At 36.4% G+C, this 21,780-nt stretch overlaps 1 protein-coding gene across 1 annotated transcript in view; it reads left to right on the top strand.

The window, feature by feature from the left end:
- LOC144447034 (dymeclin-like) overlaps window positions 1-21,780 on the top strand; it is an 83,453-nt gene that overhangs the window by 31,629 nt on the left and 30,044 nt on the right. The window contains exons 9-11 of the mRNA XM_078136903.1: window positions 2,288-2,413; window positions 10,968-11,081; window positions 14,278-14,372. Coding sequence (XP_077993029.1) covers window positions 2,288-2,413; window positions 10,968-11,081; window positions 14,278-14,372 — 335 coding nt within the window. The remainder of the gene's footprint in view (window positions 1-2,287; window positions 2,414-10,967; window positions 11,082-14,277; window positions 14,373-21,780) is intronic.

The following is a 21,780-nucleotide window of genomic DNA, read 5'->3' as shown; positions in this document are numbered from 1 at the left end:
ATCAAAATGATCTTTCCACCAGTGTGTGATTTGGGTCAAAAAATGTGATTTTTGGTCAAAAAACTAAAACTTAAAAACTAGTGGGCAGATTGGTTTCACATTTGATGGGAACAATCTTAAGCATTTTTAGATTACGAATTGTTTACAACATGATGATCCTTTCAGTAATATTCAAATTAGGGCTAAAAATGTGTCTTTTTGGTCAAAAATCTCTAATTCCAAAACTATTGAGCAGATTGAGCTGAAATTTAATGGGGATGCACCTGGGGGTATATACTGCACTTACTCATGTTAGCGCACTGGGCAGATTTAACCCGCCCACACCCTCAACTGGTGGATGAGTGGTTAACCGTGTTTCCTATTTTTGTTGAGACTAAAACAATGTCTAATATTTATTGTAAATGTTGCAAATGCAAACAAAACAGACTGATAAAAATCTCTGACGATACATAATAGTTCTAGAGAACTAGTAGTGATGTCTGGAAACAGCATAATAAAGTGCACAAAAATGAAGCAAATAACATGTTCTGAATGACTGACATGTCACAGTAAAGTAAATTGTAACAATTTCAGAATGTAATTTAATGTAGCCACACATCGAAATTGATAAGATTGGCAACCATTGTGATGTAAAGTCTACTTACTAGTGTGTTATGGTTCATCATACTAAATTTTATGCTTCTCCAATAGTGAACTCCTTGATATTTATGACAGCATAATTGTTTCACAAAAAATTCTGAGAATAACAAGTGGACCAAATTGACATTGGTGTGCACGACAGCGTCTCTGTTTGACAAAGAGATGGCGCAGAACCTTTCCACAATACATAAGTTGAACTGTTTGTAGACAATACATAAGTTGAACTGTTTGTAGACAATACATAACTTGAACTGTTTGTAGACAATACATAAGTAGAACTGTTTGTAGACAATACATAAGTTGAACTGTTTGTAGACAATACATAACTTGAACTGTTTGTAGACAATACATAAGTAGAACTGTTTGTAGACAATACATAAGTAGAACTGTTTGTAGACAATACATAACTTGAACTGTTTGTAGACAATACATAACTTGAACTGTTTGTAGACAATACATAAGTTGAACTGTTTGTAGACAATACATAAGTAGAACTGTTTGTAGACAATACATAAGTAGAACTGTTTGTAGACAATACATAACTTGAACTGTTTGTAGACAATACATAACTTGAACTGTTTGTAGACAATACATAAGTAGAACTGTTTGTAGACAATACATAAGTAGAACTGTTTGTAGACAATACATAAGTAGAACTGTTTGTAGACAATACATAAGTAGAACTGTTTGTAGACAATACATAAGTTGAACTGTTTGTAGACAATACATAACTTGAACTGTTTGTAGACAATACATAAGTAGAACTGTTTGTAGACAATACATAAGTTGAACTGTTTGTAGACAATACATAAGTAGAAATGTTTGTAGACAATACATAAGTTGAACTGTTTGTAGACAATACATAAGTTGAACTGTTTGTAGACAATACATAAGTTGAACTGTTTGTAGACAATACATAACTTGAACTGTTTGTAGACAATACATAAGTAGACAATACATAAATTGAACTGTTTGTAGACAATACATAAATTGAACTGTGTGTAGACAATACATAAGTAGACAATACATAAATTGAACTGTTTGTAGACAATACATAAATTGAACTGTTTGTAGACAATACATAAATTGAACTGTTTGTAGACAATACATAAATAAAAGCATTATCCGTCTCGCAGAAGATCTCACGAGATCCCGCGGGATGCCATAGCAACCTCGTTACGGTGGTCAAGCTGAAGTGTCAAATGCTTAGCAACACCATTGTTCTCAACATCATCGTACGTACAGTACAGTATGTATGATAGATCAACGGAAGCAAACTTTTAAAGTATGGTTGTAAAAACGATGTCCGTATGTAAAAGTCGCCAACAGGGGTTTCATAACTAGCCGTCAGACAGTGATTTTTGGCCGTCTGGCCGTAGATGAAGAGCGGTTGAAATTGACAGTGTTACCTTTGAAATCAGTTTCAACACGAACTTGAAAATATTACGGGTGAACGGGTGAGAATTTTTTTTCACTGTCTTTGATTTTATCATATAAATTTATATAATAATAACAAAATTTAAAAAGTTGAACTATTTCGACCACTAGGTCGCTTTTTTTGTACCCATACCCAATGCAGAAGTACTGTATGATGCCCAAAAACGCAACTCACATCATATTTACATGGCTTTAATTGTGTTTTTGACAGGTTGTACCCATACTAAAAATACTGTATGATGCCCAAGAACGCAATTCACATCATATTTACATGGCTTTAATTATTCTACTCATTATGAGTGAAGACGATGCCTTTAATAAATCAGTTCATGAACTGGTAAGTAGAATTTACTAAAAATAAAAAAAAATTATGTTAAATTTATAATCCAGGTGGACAAGTGTATCCAAGAGACTTGGCTATCTGGCTCCACGGTTCTGGAGAACCGCAGACGTTGTCATGCCAGATACACAAGTCTGATTGTGGACAAGATGTAAAAGCTAAGGGCCCAATATGTGTTGTTTAAGGGGCTATGTCATTTTAAAACAGACGTACAACAAACGTAATTCCTTCATTTGGGAGGGAGGGGTAACAGTTCATTTTGTTTTGCATGCATCAAAATCACTATAAGGATTATTTTGTAATTCTTATGAAATCAAAAGAGGCAATGCTATTTTTCTTGTCTTGAAGAAATGACATTTTCCAACATACACTGAGAGAAATGCATGTTGCAACCATATGATGGCCAAGTAACCTGCCAGGGAGTGATGTACAATAAATGAATGACAAAAACAACCACTTGAATCCTATGTAAACATGGTTTTATTATTCACCAACACCTAAACAGAAGTTCCTGAAATCAAGAGACTTTTCTCCATTTGTTGGGTCGTCACAACTATAAATGATGGTACTTGACGAACGCACACATCAACCAATTTCTTACGACTTGGATGATAAGCCCACAGCCCACAGCCCACGCAAGGCATTACACTCATTGTAGACATTACCTCATTTACTTGTACCTGCAACTCTCGATTTTTAAACATCTGACATAGCTTTGAGGATTACCTGATGCCAAATTCTAGAACGGTTCGCTGTTTAGACACAATGAGATTCATTGTACACAACTATAAACAACACTGCACTCTACTACATATGTAACGGCATGTGATCATGTGATCTTGTAAATGAAAGTTAACGAAGTGGGTACGTGATGAGCCAATCATTCATTCATAGTGGCAACTTTTAAAGGACCTTCACGATAATTTATTTGAATAGACTATGTGGAGAGGACGTTGCCAAAATCCACCTACGCAAAGGTTCTAAGCTGGGCCATGTTGGGGTATAATGTGAAACTAATACGAATGTAAATCCGGAAATTACCGATGAAATGTCACATGTTTGACATGACCTCCAAACTTGGACTAAAGTCTCATAGACAGTGTGGTGTATTGTGAAAGTTTATTTCAGCACTCCCAACAAGTGGATTGATCGACTGATGTTGATTCAATCTTTCTATTAATGTGAAAATCAAAAGTTTGATCGTCTAAAATAATGATTCAACAATAGTTAAGTAATTCCAAACAGATTTGTATATACAGTACATGTATTCACATGATAGTTGAAACATGTCAAGCCGCCATCAACACATTCATCACTGTCATGGTGCGGCCATCAAAATCAATGTGTTAAAATTATGGAAATGTGCAAATAAAAATGAATCGACATAAACAACTTGAAGACTAAAAAGCATGAGAACGGGTAAATACAATTTCCAGTGGAAACTATGTTTTGCAGAGACAGTAGAATGTTTTACAATTTGAATTGCAACTTGAGTTTGTTAGTCCCCGCCAGACGAAGTCCGGGACGAGGACTTATGGATTGGGTTCCGTCTGTCCGTCCGTCCGTCCGTCCGTCCGCAGCCGTTTCTTGGGGATGCCTGGACCGATTTTTTTCAAACTTGGTACAGGGGCAACATACAATGGCATACATATGCACATCAATTTTTTTCATGATACGATCCAATATGGCCGCCTAGCAGCCATTTTGTTTGCAAATTTTCCCTGTCTAAAGCCATAACTCATACATGCTTGAACGGATCTCATTCAAAGTTGGTATTAGGACAGTGTTCCATGATATACATGTGCTTATCCATTTTCATCATGATACGATCCAATATGGCCGCCTGGCAGCCATTTTGTTTGCGATTTTTCTATATGTAGATGTTTGAATACAAAGCAAGATTGATATAGGTGCATGTATCAATACACTCATGTTTAATATTTTGCCACTATTGTCACGTCCGGACGGAGACTTATGGATTGGGTTCCGTCTGTCCATGCGTCCGTGTGTGTGTCCGTCCATCCGTCCGTCCGCCCAGAGCCGTTCCTTGGAGATGCATGGACCGATTTTTTTCAAACTTGGTACAGTGGCAACATACTATGGCATACATATGCACGTCAATTTGTTTTATGATACAATCCAATATGGCCGCCTAGCAGCCACTTTGTTTGTGAATTTTCCCTGTCCAAAGCCATAACTCAGACATGCTTGAACAGATCTCATTCAAAGTTGGTATTAGCACAGTGTTCTATGACTTACATGTGCATATTCATTGTTGTCGTGATACAATCCAATATGGCTGCCTGACAGCCATTTTGTTTGGGAATTTTACATGTCCAAAGCCATAACTCAGACATGCTTAAACAGATCTCATTCAACGTTGGTATTAGCACAGTGTTCTATGACATACATGTGCATATTGATTTTCGTCGTGATACGATCCAATATGGCTGCCTGGCAGCCATTTTGTTTGCAAATTTACCATGTCCAAAGCCATAACTCAGACATGCTTGAACAGATCTCATTCAAAGTTGGTATTAGCACAGTGTTCTATAACATACATGTGCATATTGATTTTCGTCGCGATACGATCCAATATGGCTGCCTGGCAGCCATTTTGTTTGCGAATTTACCATGTCCAAAGCCATAACTCAGACATGCTTGAACAGATCTCATTCGAAGTTGGTATTAGCACAGTGTTCTATGACATACATGTGCATATTGATTTTCGTCGTGATACAATCCGATATGGCTGCCTGGCAGCCATTTTGTTGGCACAGTTTTCATGTCCAAAGCCATAACTCAGACATGCTTGAACAGAGTAGTGATATCAAAAACAACCATATGAGGCCAAACAACCATAACCAGGTTTGAAAATGACAACATAATCTGCCAGTTCCTTTAAACCCAATCATAGCAGGGACTATGTCATTTTCAGTGACTTGTTTTTCAGATAGAAACATTTATTTCACCATTTTAAGAGCTCATAGACAAATTGTAGTGTGCTTTTTTAGTACAACTGAACTGAGGGTCAATAGTGCTATAGGTATGGCAAAGTGTGCGTCTGTCTGTGTGGATGTAAACAACTTAAAATCAAACACTACCAGACCAATTGCCAAGGTATTTGGTGGGATGTTACTTTGAGTGTCTAGTTGGGAAATTGTTAAAAGCAAAATAATAGCACCATGGATGTGTGATTTTGGGCAAAAAATATATATTTTGGGAAAAAAAGAAACCTTAACTTACTCTGTTACTTATAATTGGCATACTGGCATGAAATTTAGTGGCTATGTTCTTGGGAATTGTAGATGAAGAATTGTTCATGACATGCTAATCCCACAAATGATTATGCAAATAAGGTCTAACAATATTCAAAAAAAATCACAAATAAAGAGCAAGATATTTTAAGTTCCTTTCACACATTTCATGACCCCACTGGTTTTCTCCTCAACGCCCACCCCAAGTCATAAATTCTGTTCATTCCGTTAGTGAATGTTGGATGTACAATGGAATTGTTCAGTTTATGGGATAAACTCACAGTAGAATTGTGCAGTCTATGGGATATACTCACAGTAGAATGGTTCAGTCTATGGGATATACTCACAGTAGAATGGTTCAGTCTATGGGATATACTCACAGTAGAATGGTTCAGTCTATGGGATATATTCACAGTAGAATGGTTCAGTCTATGGGATATACTCACAGTAGAATGGTTCAGTCTATGGGATATACTCACAGTAGAATGGTTCAGTCTATGGGATATACTCACAGTAGAATGGTTCAGTCTATGGGATATACTCACAGTAGAATGGTTCAGTCTATGGGATATACTCACAGTAGAATGGTTCAGTCTATGGGATATACTCACAGTAGAATGGTTCAGTCTATGGGATATACTCACAGTAGAATTGTTCAGTCTATGGGATATACTCACAGTAGAATGGTTCAGTCTATGGGATATACTCACAGTAGAATTGTGCAGTCTATGGGATATACTCACAGTAGAATGGTTCAGTCTATGGGATATACTCACAGTAGAATTGTTCAGTCTATGGGATATACTCACAGTATAATGGTTCAGTCTATGGGATATACTCACAGTAGAATTGTTCAGTCTATGGGATATACTCACAGTAGAATGGTTCAGTCTATGGGATATACTCACAGTAGAATGGTTCAGTCTATGGGATATACTCACAGTAGAATTGTGCAGTCTATGGGATATACTCACAGTAGAATTGTTCAGTCTATGGGATATACTCACAGTAGAATTGTGCAGTCTATGGGATATACTCACAGTAGAATGGTTCAGTCTATGGGATATACTCACAGTAGAATTGTTCAGTCTATGGGATATACTCACAGTAGAATGGTTCAGTCTATGGGATATACTCACAGTAGAATGGTTCAGTCTATGGGATATACTCACAGTAGAATGGTTCAGTCTATGGGATATACTCACAGTAGAATGGTTCAGTCTATGGGATATACTCACAGTAGAATTGTGCAGTCTATGGGATATACTCATAGTAGAATTGTTCAGTCTATGGGATATACTCACAGTAGAATTGTGCAGTCTATGGGATATACTCACAGTAGAATGGTTCTGTCTATGGGATATACTCACAGTAGAATGGTTCAGTCTATGGAATATACCCACAGTAGAATGGTTCAGTCTATGGGATATACTCATAGTAGAATTGTTCAGTCTATGGGATATACTCACAGTAGAATTGTTCAGTCTATGGGATATACAAAATGTACTCACAGTAGAATGGTTCAGTCTATGGGATATACAAAATGTACTCACAGTAGAATGGTTCAGTCTATGGGATATACTCACAGTAGAGTGGTTCAGTCTATGGGATATACTCACAGTAGAATGGTTCAGTCTATGGGATATACTCACAGTAAAATGGTTCAGTCTATGGGATATACTCATAGTAAAATGGTTCAGTCTATGGGATATACTCACAGTAGAATTGTTCAGTCTATGGGATATACTCATAGTAGAATGGTTCAGTCTATGGGATATACTCATAGCAGAATGGTTCAGACTATGGAATATACTCACAATAGAATGGTTCAGACTATGGAATATACTCACAATAGAATTGTTCAGTCTATGGGATATACTCACAGTAGAATGGTTCAGTCTATGGGATATACTCACAGTAGAATGGTTCAGTCTATGGGATATACTCACAGTAGAATGGTTCAGTCTATGGGATATACTCACAGTAGAATTGTTCAGTCTATGGGATATACTCACAGTAGAATTGTGCAGTCTATGGGATATACTCATAGTAGAATTGTTCAGTCTATGGGATATACTCACAGTAGAATTGTTCAGTCTATGGGATATACAAAATGTACTCACAGTAGAATGGTTCAGTCTATGGGATATACAAAATGTACTCACAGTAGAATGGTTCAGTCTATGGGATATACTCACAGTAGAGTGGTTCAGTCTATGGGATATACTCACAGTAGAATGTTTCAGTCTATGGGATATACTCACAGTAAAATGGTTCAGTCTATGGGATATACTCATAGTAAAATGGTTCAGTCTATGGGATATACTCACAGTAGAATTGTTCAGTCTATGGGATATACTCATAGTAGAATGGTTCAGTCTATGGGATATACTCATAGCAGAATGGTTCAGACTATGGAATATACTCACAATAGAATGGTTCAGACTATGGAATATACTCACAATAGAATTGTTCAGTCTATGGAATATACTCACAGTAGAATGGTTCAGTCTATGGGATATACTCACAGTAGAATGGTTCAGTCTATGGGATATACTCACAGTAGAATGGTTCAGTCTATGGGATATACTCACAGTAGAATTGTTCAGTCTATGGGATATACTCACAGTAGAATTGTGCAGTCTATGGGATATACTCACAGTAGAATGGTTCAGTCTATGGGATATACTCACAGTAGAATGGTTCAGTCTATGGGATATACTCACAGTAGAATTGTTCAGTCTATGGGATATACTCACAGTAGAATTGTTCAGTCTATGGGATATACTCACAGTAGAATGGTTCAGTCTATGGGATATACTCACAGTAGAATGGTTCAGTCTATGGGATATACTCACAGTAGAATTGTGCAGTCTATGGGATATACTCACAGTAGAATTGTTCAGTCTATGGGATATACTCACAGTAGAATTGTGCAGTCTATGGGATATACTCACAGTAGAATGGTTCTGTCTATGGGATATACTCACAGTAGAATGGTTCAGTCTATGGGATATACTCACAGTAGAATGGTTCAGTCTATGGGATATACTCATAGTAGAATTGTTCAGTCTATGGGATATACTCACAGTAGAATTGTTCAGTCTATGGGATATACAAAATGTACTCACAGTAGAATGGTTCAGTCTATGGGATATACTCACAGTAGAGTGGTTCAGTCTATGGGATATACTCACAGTAGAATGGTTCAGTCTATGGGATATACTCACAGTAAAATGGTTCAGTCTATGGGATATACTCATAGTAAAATGGTTCAGTCTATGGGATATACTCACAGTAGAATTGTTCAGTCTATGGGATATACTCATAGTAGAATGGTTCAGTCTATGGGATATACTCATAGTAGAATGGTTCAGACTATGGAATATACTCACAGTAGAATTGTTCAGTCTATGGGATATACTCACAGTAGAATTGTGCAGTCTATGGGATATACTCACAGTAGAATGGTTCAGTCTATGGGATATACTCACAGTAGAATGGTTCAGTCTATGGGATATACTCACAGTAGAATGGTTCAGTCTATGGGATATACTCACAGTAGAATGGTTCAGTCTATGGGATATACTCACAGTAGAATGGTGCAGTCTATGGGATATACTCACAGTAGAATTGTTCAGTCTATGGGATATACTCACAGTAGAATTGTGCAGTCTATGGGATATACTCACAGTAGAATGGTTCTGTCTATGGGATATACTCACAGTAGAATGGTTCAGTCTATGGGATATACTCACAGTAGAATGGTTCAGTCTATGGGATATACTCATAGTAGAATTGTTCAGTCTATGGGATATACTCACAGTAGAATTGTTCAGTCTATGGGATATACAAAATGTACTCACAGTAGAATGGTTCAGTCTATGGGATATACTCACAGTAGAGTGGTTCAGTCTATGGGATATACTCACAGTAGAATGGTTCAGTCTATGGGATATACTCACAGTAAAATGGTTCAGTCTATGGGATATACTCATAGTAAAATGGTTCAGTCTATGGGATATACTCACAGTAGAATTGTTCAGTCTATGGGATATACTCATAGTAGAATGGTTCAGTCTATGGGATATACTCATAGTAGAATGGTTCAGACTATGGAATATACTCACAATAGAATTGTTCAGTCTATGGAATATACTCACAATAGAATTGTTCAGTCTATGGGATATACTCACAGTAGAATGGTTCAGTCTATGGAATATACTCACAATAGAATTGTTCAGTCTATGGGATATACTCACAGTAGAATGGTTCAGTCTATGGAATATACTCACAATAGAATTGTTCAGTCTATGGGATATACTCATAGTAAAATGGTTCAGTCTATGGGATATACTCACAGTAGAATTGTTCAGTCTATGGGATATACTCATAGTAGAATTGTTCAGTCTATGGGATATACTCACAGTAGAATGGTTCAGTCTATGGGATATAGTCACAATAGAATTGTTCAGTCTATGGGATATACTCACAGTAGAATGGTTCAGTCTATGGGAACACCTATTCATTGTTTATTTGTAGACTTTCAGTATTGATTATAGGATCAACTTCCAGTGTTTTACACTATCTTAATTACAGGGTGATTATTAGACAGGGTAATTCCTTGTTTCAACTTGTTTTTGTTACTAGTATATGTTATGTTATTACATATCTGTCACTTTGATAAACATTACTACTGGTACTGCTACATTAGAATCACCAAGGCACTGCTACAACCTGTGAGAAAACACCAGTAGGCAGTATATGTTTTCTTGCTTGTGGTAACATAGATATTGGAGGGGCTACTGTCTGTGGTGGTAAGCAGGAATGAGACAAGTGTCATGCAAAGACTTACACTGTAATTAGTGTTAGTAACTTATCAAAGCATAAACACCACAGGAGACCATATTCCATAACTCTATACTACAAATTATGAAATTGATTGAGTATGCCTGTTACTGTTAGTGTTAGTGTTAGTGTTAGTGTTACAGTATAACTTTCACAGATATAAACAAACTGATAAAAGCATAGCATGAACCTATATCAAAGGCACTCGCTGTTCTTGTTTTTACAAGATTTGACCTTTGCATGAAGTCTTCCTTGGCTCACTTCATTCAAGCAAAGTCTGGTGTGTGTTTTTTTGCAGGTTGTATCGCCCATTTGAGTAATCTATTACATGTCACTATACTGTTTTTATTGGTGTATTTTTTTGTCTTTGTTGATTAGAGGTGTCACACATAATTTTGGGAAAAGTATTTGAAAGTAATAGATGAAAATGTTATTTTGTTTTTCAGATTGTAAAGAATATAACATGGTATACTGAAAGGAATATTACAGAGATTACTTTAGGGGGTTTAATAGTTTTAGTTGTCATTAGAACAATACAGTATAATATGACAAGAATGAGGGTAAGTAATATCTTTTTCCTGTTGATAGATTGCTAAGGCAACCAAAGACCAAAGGGAAAGTCCGGTAAAACACTGGTAGGGAACCATGATAAAATGACTAGGAACTCAGGTAGGTTTTACCTTCTTACCACGCTTAACAAAAACACTGGTAGGGAACCCTGGTAAAATGACTAGGAACTCAGGTAGGTTTTACCTTCTTACCACGCTTAACAAAAACACTGGTAGGGAACCCTGGTAAAATGACTAGGAACTCAGGTAGAATTTACCTTCTTACCATGCTTAACAAAAACACTGGTAGGGAACCCTTGTAAAATGACTAGGAACTCAGGTAGGTTTTACCTTCTTACCACGCTTAACAAAAACACTGGTAGGGAACCCTGGTAAAATGACTAGGAACTCAGGTAGGTTGTACCTTCTTACCACGCTTAACAGAAACACTGGTAGGGAACCCTGGTAGGGAACCCTGGTAAAATGACTAGGAACTCAGGTAGGTTTTACCTACTTACCACCCTTAAAGTGTACATGCAAAGGGTGATACTTTTTTCATCATTATGTTTATTTTGCCATAAAAATAAAGGAACTGGGTTTTGTGATAGTATAAAAGATCAAAGATCGTTTACATGTAAACACATACCATCGCATGTTGTCAACGGACACTACTAAGGTGACACTCGAAAAAATGTCACTGAAATGAAGAAATTGTATACAGTATTCTAATTCAAAATTCCTGAATTCTATTCAAAACGAAAATTATCTAATATTTCCGTACTCATCGAATATACAGAGATCAGATGAGAATGGCTTCACGAGAAGACAACACAATGCAATGAGTTCCCCATAACATTCTCTCAAGTTGTTCAGATGTAGCACGTGTCATCACAGTACATCCTATGACCATTCAAAATCTTCACGAAAGTAGACCCACAAATTATTGTAAATTCATCGTAGCAGAAAGTTTTGTTGGATAACTATCCCTATTGAAAACTATAGTACGCACTTTATTTTATTTTTTTTATCGGGTTCATTACCATTCACATGATCATGACATGAAGTGGCTTCGTCTGCTTTCAAAGCACGGCCTCTGCTCACTGAAGCCAGCTGTACTGTGGTGTATTGCGTATTATCTCCAAATGTTTTTGTTTTGTTTAAGTTTTTGGCATGATACAGTAATTTTTCAGGTAGACAAAACATTGGAAGCAAAAATAGCAACATTATAATAAGTGTTGCCTCTTTTTACTTTGATATGATTGCGACAGTATATACATGTGATGTATCAAAATGAAAACGATCGACTCTCAGTACCAAGGAACTCAAAACATACCATCGGAATACACATTGGTTTCCAAAAAAATGCTATCGTACTGAAAATATTTTATGAAGCTAACTTTTTTTTTGCTTCAATCATGGCTACACTCGTGGCATGGAGAACCCCGGTAACATTTACCGGCTTTCACTCTATGGAGTCAATGTCCAGTTTTTACGTGTGGTTTCAACTGCCTTCACCCTTTACCTAGACACATTTATTTCTTTCGGAAATGTGTGGAGGGTGATGATCGTTTCACTACGGGTGCTGCTACACCCACCGACAAAACATCAAGGAACCATTGTTGCCGGAACACTAAACTGGTACACAACAATATGTACAGTTACAGATAATAGTGTATGGCGAGCATAATTAGTAATACATAAGTAAACATTACACAAAGGCTTAGAAGGCTTTTGTAACACGCGGGAGTGTGACACCTTTCGTGAGCTGGATGAGGTGCTGAAGTTAGTCGAAGCACGGGGGATTAAGAGGGCAAGTATTTTTGCGACTTTTCTTGCCAATGAGTATAATGTTTAGAGGTATGAACACAATTTCATTTATTTTTATGGCAAAATAAACATAATGACCAAAAAAAAGTATCACCCTTTGCATTAGTCTTGCTGCTAGACCGTTCAGGCTTTCTTTCGATACTATAAGCGAACTAAGTTCGTAGTGAGGGCTTGCCCGAACAGTCTAGCAAATGTCATTTTCAGACCGAACATTCCATTGAGAGTACGTTAAGTGGTGGGTTGGGCCATGTATGCATATATATACTTTAATATATTCAATCTCTGCATGCAGGTGTTGACAAACACACTTACGTCATTACTATGTCTTATCGGTTTATGGTAATTGTGAGTTTGATGAGTGTGTAGACATCATTCACACATTTCAGTTAACGCATTGGTAGTTATTTTTACAAGCCCCTCCTTAAGATGAATATGCATGAAAAATTAGCTATTGTCCTCTGTTTGTGCTTGTCGCTAATGCGGTTCTCTGATTGGTAGTTATTTATATCCTGAACTGCAGAGATGACATTTGCTAGACCTTGGATGTTCCATCCTCGATAGCGATGTTCGGTCATGTGTCGTATTGTATCGGAAGAACATCCGAGGTCTAGCAGATAGACTACCTTTGCATTTACACTTTAACAAAAGCCTGGTGAAATGACATTGGAACTCAATTAGATTTGACCTACTTAGCACCCCATAACAAATGATGTTGCACCAAAGGCAATAAGAGGATAAAGCCATATGTTTGCAAAAAGGCAGAAAAGAGTTGCATTTGTTTGCAACTATTAAATACAGATCTTACAGTCCACTGTTTCATTTTGGAAAACAAATATTAAGCTAGGCATTTCAAAGATAGAACAATAGAAATACCATTAACAGTAAAATACAACTACAAAGAATAATGCCTATAGTGTGTTGTTAGAACCACAGTTAGTGTAAAACCTTGGGAACTTGGTAGATTTATAAAAACACAATGTACAACAATTCTGTACATATTTTACAACTATTGGAGTATTTGTCTGAGAACTGAAGATAGAATGAAATGTAATGGAATGAAATGAAACACTTTGTACTTTTGTAATGGCTGTGTTTCTAGACTACAGCTGTAACTTAGTGTATAGTCCTAAACTGACAACATCTCACAGTTTTTTGTCACATGATTCTAGTGGTGAATCATGTGACCAACCCACAACATCTGACTGGTGACTAGGTCCTCAGGTGATGAAAGATTCAGAGTTTGCTTTCACTAAATTACCAACTGTGTGTATTGTCTCAATAGTTGAAATTTCATTGTTGATACCGGTACACCTGTTGCTTGCATATCTGACTGTTGTATAAAAGTTATATTATCTGCTGTATGTTATTGTTTTAATTACAGGATAAATACCTGCATACTAATTGTTTGGCAGCTCTAGCAAATATGTCATCACAGTTTCATTCATTACATCCCTATGTAACACAAAGGATTGTAAGGTAAGTCTGACTCAAATCTATATCAGCAACCGAAAACCTGCACTAGCGTCTACTGGCACATTTTTAGCACAACTGCATGGGTGTGCATTAAGAGCAGTGTGCTTATAGGCATGGTGAAGTGTGTGTGTGTGTGTGTGTGTGTGTGTGTGTGTGTGTGTGTGTGTGTGTGTGTGTGTGTGTGTGTGTGTGTGTGTGTGTGTGTGTGTGTGTGTGTGTGTGTGTGTGTGTGCGTGCGTGCGTGCGTGCGTGCGTGCGTGCGTGCGTGTGTGAACAACCTAAACTACTGGATTGATTGCCATGATACTTGGTGGGTATATTATTGTGGGTGTCTAGTTGGGAAATTGTTCAAATCAAAATGATCTTACCACTGGTGATTTGTGTCAAGAAATGTGATTTTTGGTCAAAAAGCTTAAACTCCAAAGCTACTTGGCAGATCAGTCTGAAATTTGGTTGGAATTTTCTTAAATGTGTTTAGATTAAGAATTGTTCATGACACGATGATCCATCAGTGATATGCAAATTAGGTATGACCATATCTAAACTGAATGCCTTCCGTAAGGGTAATATTGAGTTTTTTGTGACTACACATAATAATTGCTGGAATGCAACAACCTTGTTATAGTAGGCTATTAGTACACGATATACCCCTGAATTGGCAAAAAGGTGTGCCAAACTGTAAGAAATCTGAAATGACTTTGTGATATCACAATCTATGTACGTAGTGGAACAGAAGATGAAAGGACTTTTGAAATGAAATTATTTAAATTTACAGGGATACACATACATACAGACATACGTACATTTAACCATGCATACAGAACAAATGTATGGATTGCTGAATTTGAACGGAATGAATTTTAGTTCTATATTTGTGATGTTTGAAGTCCCAGTACAAGTTAGTTGTCGAAAAAGTTGTTCAAATGTCCGCTACCTATTCTCAGTACAGGAAAGCTTGACTCGACTTCACTCTGCCTTCGCAATCCCCTACATACCCGCGACATGTACACTAGTTTCCACGGCAAAAAATACACAAAATTCAAACCATCGTAACATTGCTAGTACGCAGAAAGTTTACATACTTTATGGTAAGCATGATACCAGTCTATACTTTGATTCTATACAACTCGTTTACGGCAATACCCTTTATGTAACACTCAGTTCAAGAATCTTGCAATGCACACCACAATGAGGTGAATTTCCATGGCTCTCATGTTCGTTTTGTTTCTCAAAAGATAAAATTCAGATCTGGACAGAAACTTATCGATATATATTTCGATATACGTACCTTTCAATACAAGCAACCCGAATACTTTGAACGGTCTATAACAAAGCCAATCAATGTCAGAAAATTGGGGAACATTTGACCCAATTAAACTACTGAGTAGTGCTGAGTACACTGCCCAACATTGCAACACAGTAACAACATTTACTTAATATCTTATTTGCATTGTTGTGATAATATGTTAATACATGTACGAATAAATGCACACGCTCTGGCAGCAAACTTGTCCTTAGTATCGAAAGATTTATATTTAAAAAAGGACAGAAGATTTTCAATTTTGACTAAAGAAGAGATCGTATGGATTTATTTTGGCGAATTCTCCAGCAAGAATTTTCGGTAGAAAGCTGGTGATTTCACCTGGAAGTTGAAGCTGACCTGGTTTGACTGATGATCTCCTCATGCATGCTTTCAGAAACAGAAATACGCACGAGTATCGAAAAAAGTAAAAACAAGATTTTCAATTTTGAAATAGTGTGAAGTTATGTAGACAAAATCTCCTGCATGATTGCCTGCAGATGCGATCTTACGGCCAACCACACATGTAATAATGGGAAGCTTTTATAGAAAGTTGTAGCATAGATCTCACGGTAGGCGTTTTTAAGGCCAAATAAACATTTTCATCATCTTTCATTTCATTTTCATTTTCACCACTTTAGGCAACGTTTCCTGACCAGAAACAACAACTTGTGTGGCCACCAAGTCTAATTACTGAAAAATGCCAATATCTTATTAAAACTGAAAGCTATATCGATAATATTTTCAGGATAGATGCACTTAGGTATCGCAAATGTATGTACCAAATTATATTGAATTTGAAGCATGCACTCTTGAGATATAGCCTAATTACCGAAAACCATTAATTACACATGTTTAGCAAAACCTAATCAGTTCTTGCCATTACCCCACGGAACACGTCTACCAAATTACGTTTGAATTGATCCAGCCTTTTTAGCATAACTGAACTGAGGTTCAGTAGTGCTGTAGGGATCGCCCGCCGTCTGTCTATCTGTCTGTCTGTCTGTCTGTCTGTCTGTCTGTGTGTGTGTGTGTGTGTGTGTGTGTGTGTGTGTGTGTGTGTGTGTGTGTGTGTGTGTGTGTGTGTGTGTGTGAGTCAAAAACCGCTGAACCGATTGCCATGATATTTGGTGGGTCCATTACCTTGGGTGTCTTGTTGGGAAATTGTACGACCGGTTTGTGATTTGGGTAAAAAAAAATGTGATTTTTGGTAAAAAAAACTTGTTCATGACATGATGGTCCCATCAGTGATATGCAAATTAGGTGTAAAAATGTTCATTTTTGGTCAAAAATTATATCTCTAAAAGTACTTGGTCATTGAGTCTGAAACTTGGTGAGATGTTTCTGAAAGTGTTATTCTGCAGATTTTCTTCAAAACATTTTGACTAAATTTGCCCTAGCAACCATGACCACGCCCTTAGCAGCAACCAAATGGCAGTATATTTTGGACAAATAACAGCATCATCTGGTAGGCAAGTAAGTCAACATTCAAAACATGTATGCAAATACCCTTGCAACTATGACCACACCCATAGCAACAGCCAAACGGTGGTGTATTTCACAAAGATAACAACAGGGATTAATAGACAATTGAATAAACAAGGGGTTAAACAAGGCTGTGTTCTCAGCCCACTACTTTTCTCTATCTATATAAATGAATTTGCAAAAATGTTAAAGAATTCTAACACAGAGGTTCAGATTGTAACACAAATAGTCCTGGGGATTTGTTTGGCAGATGATGTAGTATTAATAGCAAATAATCATAGTGAACTACAAACTCTTTTACAAATAGCAGCTGATTTTAAAGTAAAATGGAGACTCTCATTCAATCAAACTAAATAAGAAATAATGTTCATTGTCGGAAACTACACACTAAGGACACAGTATGGAAGCTAGGTGATTTAAAACTTAAGGAAACTAATTCGTATAATTATCTAGGTATAATCATCACAAAATCATTAAAAGACCATGAACATTTTAAAAAGATGTATCAGAAAGGAATGAAATTAATTGCATACTGTAAATCTCTTATCAACCATCATAATAGTTTCAATCACTTTGAATATGGGGATGTACTTTAGAAAAATATTGTTTTACCATCAATGTAGTATATGGTTTCTACAAAGTATTGAAGATACAAAAAAGCTGAAAAGTCTCCAATATCAATTTGGAAAATTTCTCTTTAGGGTGAATAGAAATGTTGCTTGTCATGCAGTATTAGGTGATTTAGGTTGGTCAGACATACAGGTTATACTCAACAATTCAAGGATTAAATATCTTGATAGATTACATACAATTAATGTTGATAGATGGACCAAGTTGATTTTCACTGAAATCAACAAGTCTTATGATAAGAATGTAAAGCTAGTATGGAACTGGCCGAATTATGTACATAATATCCTCACAGAGAATGGACTAGACCATATATATGGATCCACACAACCAACAAATACAAATTGGATAAATAGTTATGTCTATTAGTAACCTCAATGAGATGGTATCATTTAAACGAAGCGTAAACAATATGAAGTCTCTAGAACACTATTCTTGGGTGAAAAACGATAACATAAGAGAAAACTATGTAAATGACTTGGAGGATCATCATGGCACCTCACTTTACTTTAAAGTTAGATCTAATTCCATTGATTTCGAAGGGAAATATAGTAAATTGGATAAATTATAAAGGGGCTGGTGATTGTAAGCTCTGCTTGAGAGGGAAAGAAAATATTTATCACTTTCTTTCCATGTGTCCTGCTTTTCTCGACATTAGAAAAAACATTTTTTCTTGCATTTAAATGAAACATTTGTAAACTTTGGTGATGATAATGTATGTAGTAAATTTCATTCAGGGGGTCTGAACTTTAAATCCATGACCTTGGGGAAATAGTTACAAAGCTGACAAAAACATTTATAAGATCGTTATGGGATAAAAGAAACTCAAGTTTGAGACACTTATAGTTATTGGCATATTAAGTATGCTTTTAATTTGACAGGGGAGTGCCATCCTGTTTCATGTTGTTTTTGTTTGATTCTGTATTGTCATGTATACTTGTTCATTGTCTGTATATTTTATAGCTCTTTTTTGTACCTTTGTGAAATAAATAAATAAACATTCAAAACATGTATCTAAATTTGCCGCGCAACAAGACCACGCCCATAGCAACAGCCAAATAATCATGTATATTGCAAAGATAACAATGGGGATTAATAGACAATTGAATAAACATTCCAAAAATGTATGTAAATTTGCCTTAGCAACAAGACCACGCCCATAGCAACAGTCAATTAATCACGTATATTGCAGAGATAACAGGAATTGAAAGATAAATGAATAAACATTCAAAAAATATATGCAAAGTGCCCAGCAACAAGACCACGCCCATAGCAACAGCCAAATAATCATGTATATTGCAAAAATAACAGGAATAGAAAGACAAATGAGTAAACATTCAAAAAATGTATGCAAATGTGCCTAGCAACAAGACCACACCCATAGCAACAGCCAATGATCACATATATTGCAAAGATAACAAGAGGATTAAGAGACAAATGAATAAACATTTTAAAATGTATGCAAATATGCCTAGCAACAAGACCACACCCATAGCAACAGCCAAATGATCACACATATTGCAAAGATAGCAACATAGTTGGATAGGCAACTAGATAGTCATTCAACAAATGAACACCTATTGTTAGCATGGACTAGCATATGGATAAACATTTTTTTTAAAACTGTACAGTTGTGCTACAACGCCATTGGCGGTATTTTTTTACAAAATGGTGATACAGACACACAGACTTTTCCACCCCTAACATAATGTGTCTTTTTGGTCAAAAATCTTTAATTCCAAAAGTACTGAGCAGATTGGGCTGAAAATGGTTGGACCGTTCTTCAGGGTGTTTATATTAACAATTGTTCATGACATGATGATCCAATTAATGATATGCAAATTAGAGCTTAAAATGTGTCTTTTTGGTTTAAAATCTGTAATTCTAAAACTACTGAGTAGATTGGGATGAAATATAATAGGAATGCATCTGGGCATGTGTATAAAGCTGTATTCACAATGTGATAATCCCCATTAGTGATATGCAAATTAGGTCTAAAGATGTCATTTTTGGTCAAAAACTTATATATTGAAACTTGGTGGGGATGTTTCTGGAGGTACTAATCTATATACAGTTATTGTTGAAAACATTTTAACACATTTGGTAAATGAATACAGATTCAAAAAAATGTATGCAAATATGGCTAGCAACAAGACCACACCCATAGCAATAGCTAAATGAAGGTTTATATTGCAAAGATGAAAAGTGGGAAGGGCTGGCAAGTTAATAAAGATTCCAAAAATGTATGCAAATATGCCTAGCAACAAGAGCATGCCCATAGCAACAGCAAAATACAATTGTGCCACAATGCCTTTGATGCTATTTTTACATTGTGTCATGTTTTGTCTTCTCGTGAAGGCCTTTCTCATCCGATCGATGGGTATGATAATATAAGATCATTTTCGTTTTGATTAGAATTCAATAATTGGAGATTAGAATGTACCATTTTGTTCATTTGAGTGACATTTTATTGAGTGTCACCTACGTAGTGTCGGTCGAGTATGTGATTACTTTTTAGCTCCGCTGTCAGCGAAAGCTGAAAGCGTAGCTTTAGGTATAGGTTGTATAGAGTATAGAGAGTAGAGTGAATCATAGGTGTCCGTCAAACTTTTATACTTTCATCATCTTCTCTGAAAGTGACAGTCAGAATTCTTCGATATTTGGTGTGCATGTTCCCTGGGAGGAGGCTATTCAGATTTGTTCATGCCAAGTTGATCTGTGCCATTTTCAATTTTTTATGATTTTTTTTCATAAAATGACACTTTCATCATCTCCTCACGTACTTCTTGTCAGATTGCTTTGATATCTGGTGTGTTGATGCACAGGGGGTAGCTCACTCAGATTTGTTAATTTCAAGTCAGCACATCTTCTTTTCTATTTTTTATGATTTTTTTTTTGTAATTTAAAGAAAAAATGAATATGTTAATGAGCATTATGACCGACGCCATATTGGAAATCAGTCCACGAGACTTTAAGTAAACTGCCACTTTTCAAAAGACACTATTGACATCAAACAAGCAATGTAATATGTGCTATAGTCATAATTCTATGCATTGTGCGCCCAACTGACAGGTGTTTTCTCGAAACAGGGTTGTAAACTTCAAATCCAAATTTTGCACCCCTTCTACATAATCAGCCAGTCCGCAACAAACCACATTTGCATATGATCTATCCTCATAATAATTAATATGCTCCAGATAGCAACACTTTGAATCGCTGCTCATGGGCCTTATTTTTCAGTATTTTCAACTCGCCGTAACTTTCACTAGAGTTCCCCATTTTAGATACTGAAAACGCCTAAACCTCAACTGATATCTCTTCTTTCGTGCCAGCAAAACAAATTTTGGCATTACATTTAGGAATACCGATTTTCCGACCAATTCGGGACGCATACTTGAGACTCTGAAATTTCGACCCAGTTTTTCGCTCATAGCATGGAAGTATAACCCTCCATGCTCAGTTTTCTCAATACGGACCGGAAAGTTTACAAATTTCACAAAAAGGTGGATTTTTATGTGTTTTTAATAAGCATGGCAAGTAAATTTAGTAGGATCCTTGTGTAACGGTCCCGACCGTTCAAGAATTTTAGGTAGAAAATGACTGATTTGACGCGGAAGCTGAAGATGACCTCGTTTGACGTCCGGGCGATTTTCCACAGCAAAAACATGGGAGTTCTTGGTACTCACTAAAATCACACTTCAGACCCACTATAAAAGTTTGATGTTTTCAGATAAACTGTACCTTGTGATTAATTCTATATTGTCGTGCAATTTGGAGTGACAGTGAACCAGAATGAAGACAACTCGTGTAAGGAAGGCATGCCTTGGCATGCGGTTGAAGTTATGCAAGAGCAGTCTCACTACCGACTGTGATCGACCAAACTTTGTTTATTGGCCGACAGTTTACATGTAAAGTTAAACGACATGAAGGTGTCTTGCCATTTCCAAAATGCAAATATTTGGCAGGTAAAAATAATTGAAATAATTACAACTTTAATTT

The sequence above is a fragment of the Glandiceps talaboti genome, chromosome 16 (genome assembly GCF_964340395.1).
Source record: "Glandiceps talaboti chromosome 16, keGlaTala1.1, whole genome shotgun sequence".
In the NCBI taxonomy this organism is placed as follows: Eukaryota; Metazoa; Hemichordata; class Enteropneusta; family Spengelidae; genus Glandiceps; species Glandiceps talaboti.
This window is presented reverse-complemented; position numbering and strand designations above follow the sequence as displayed.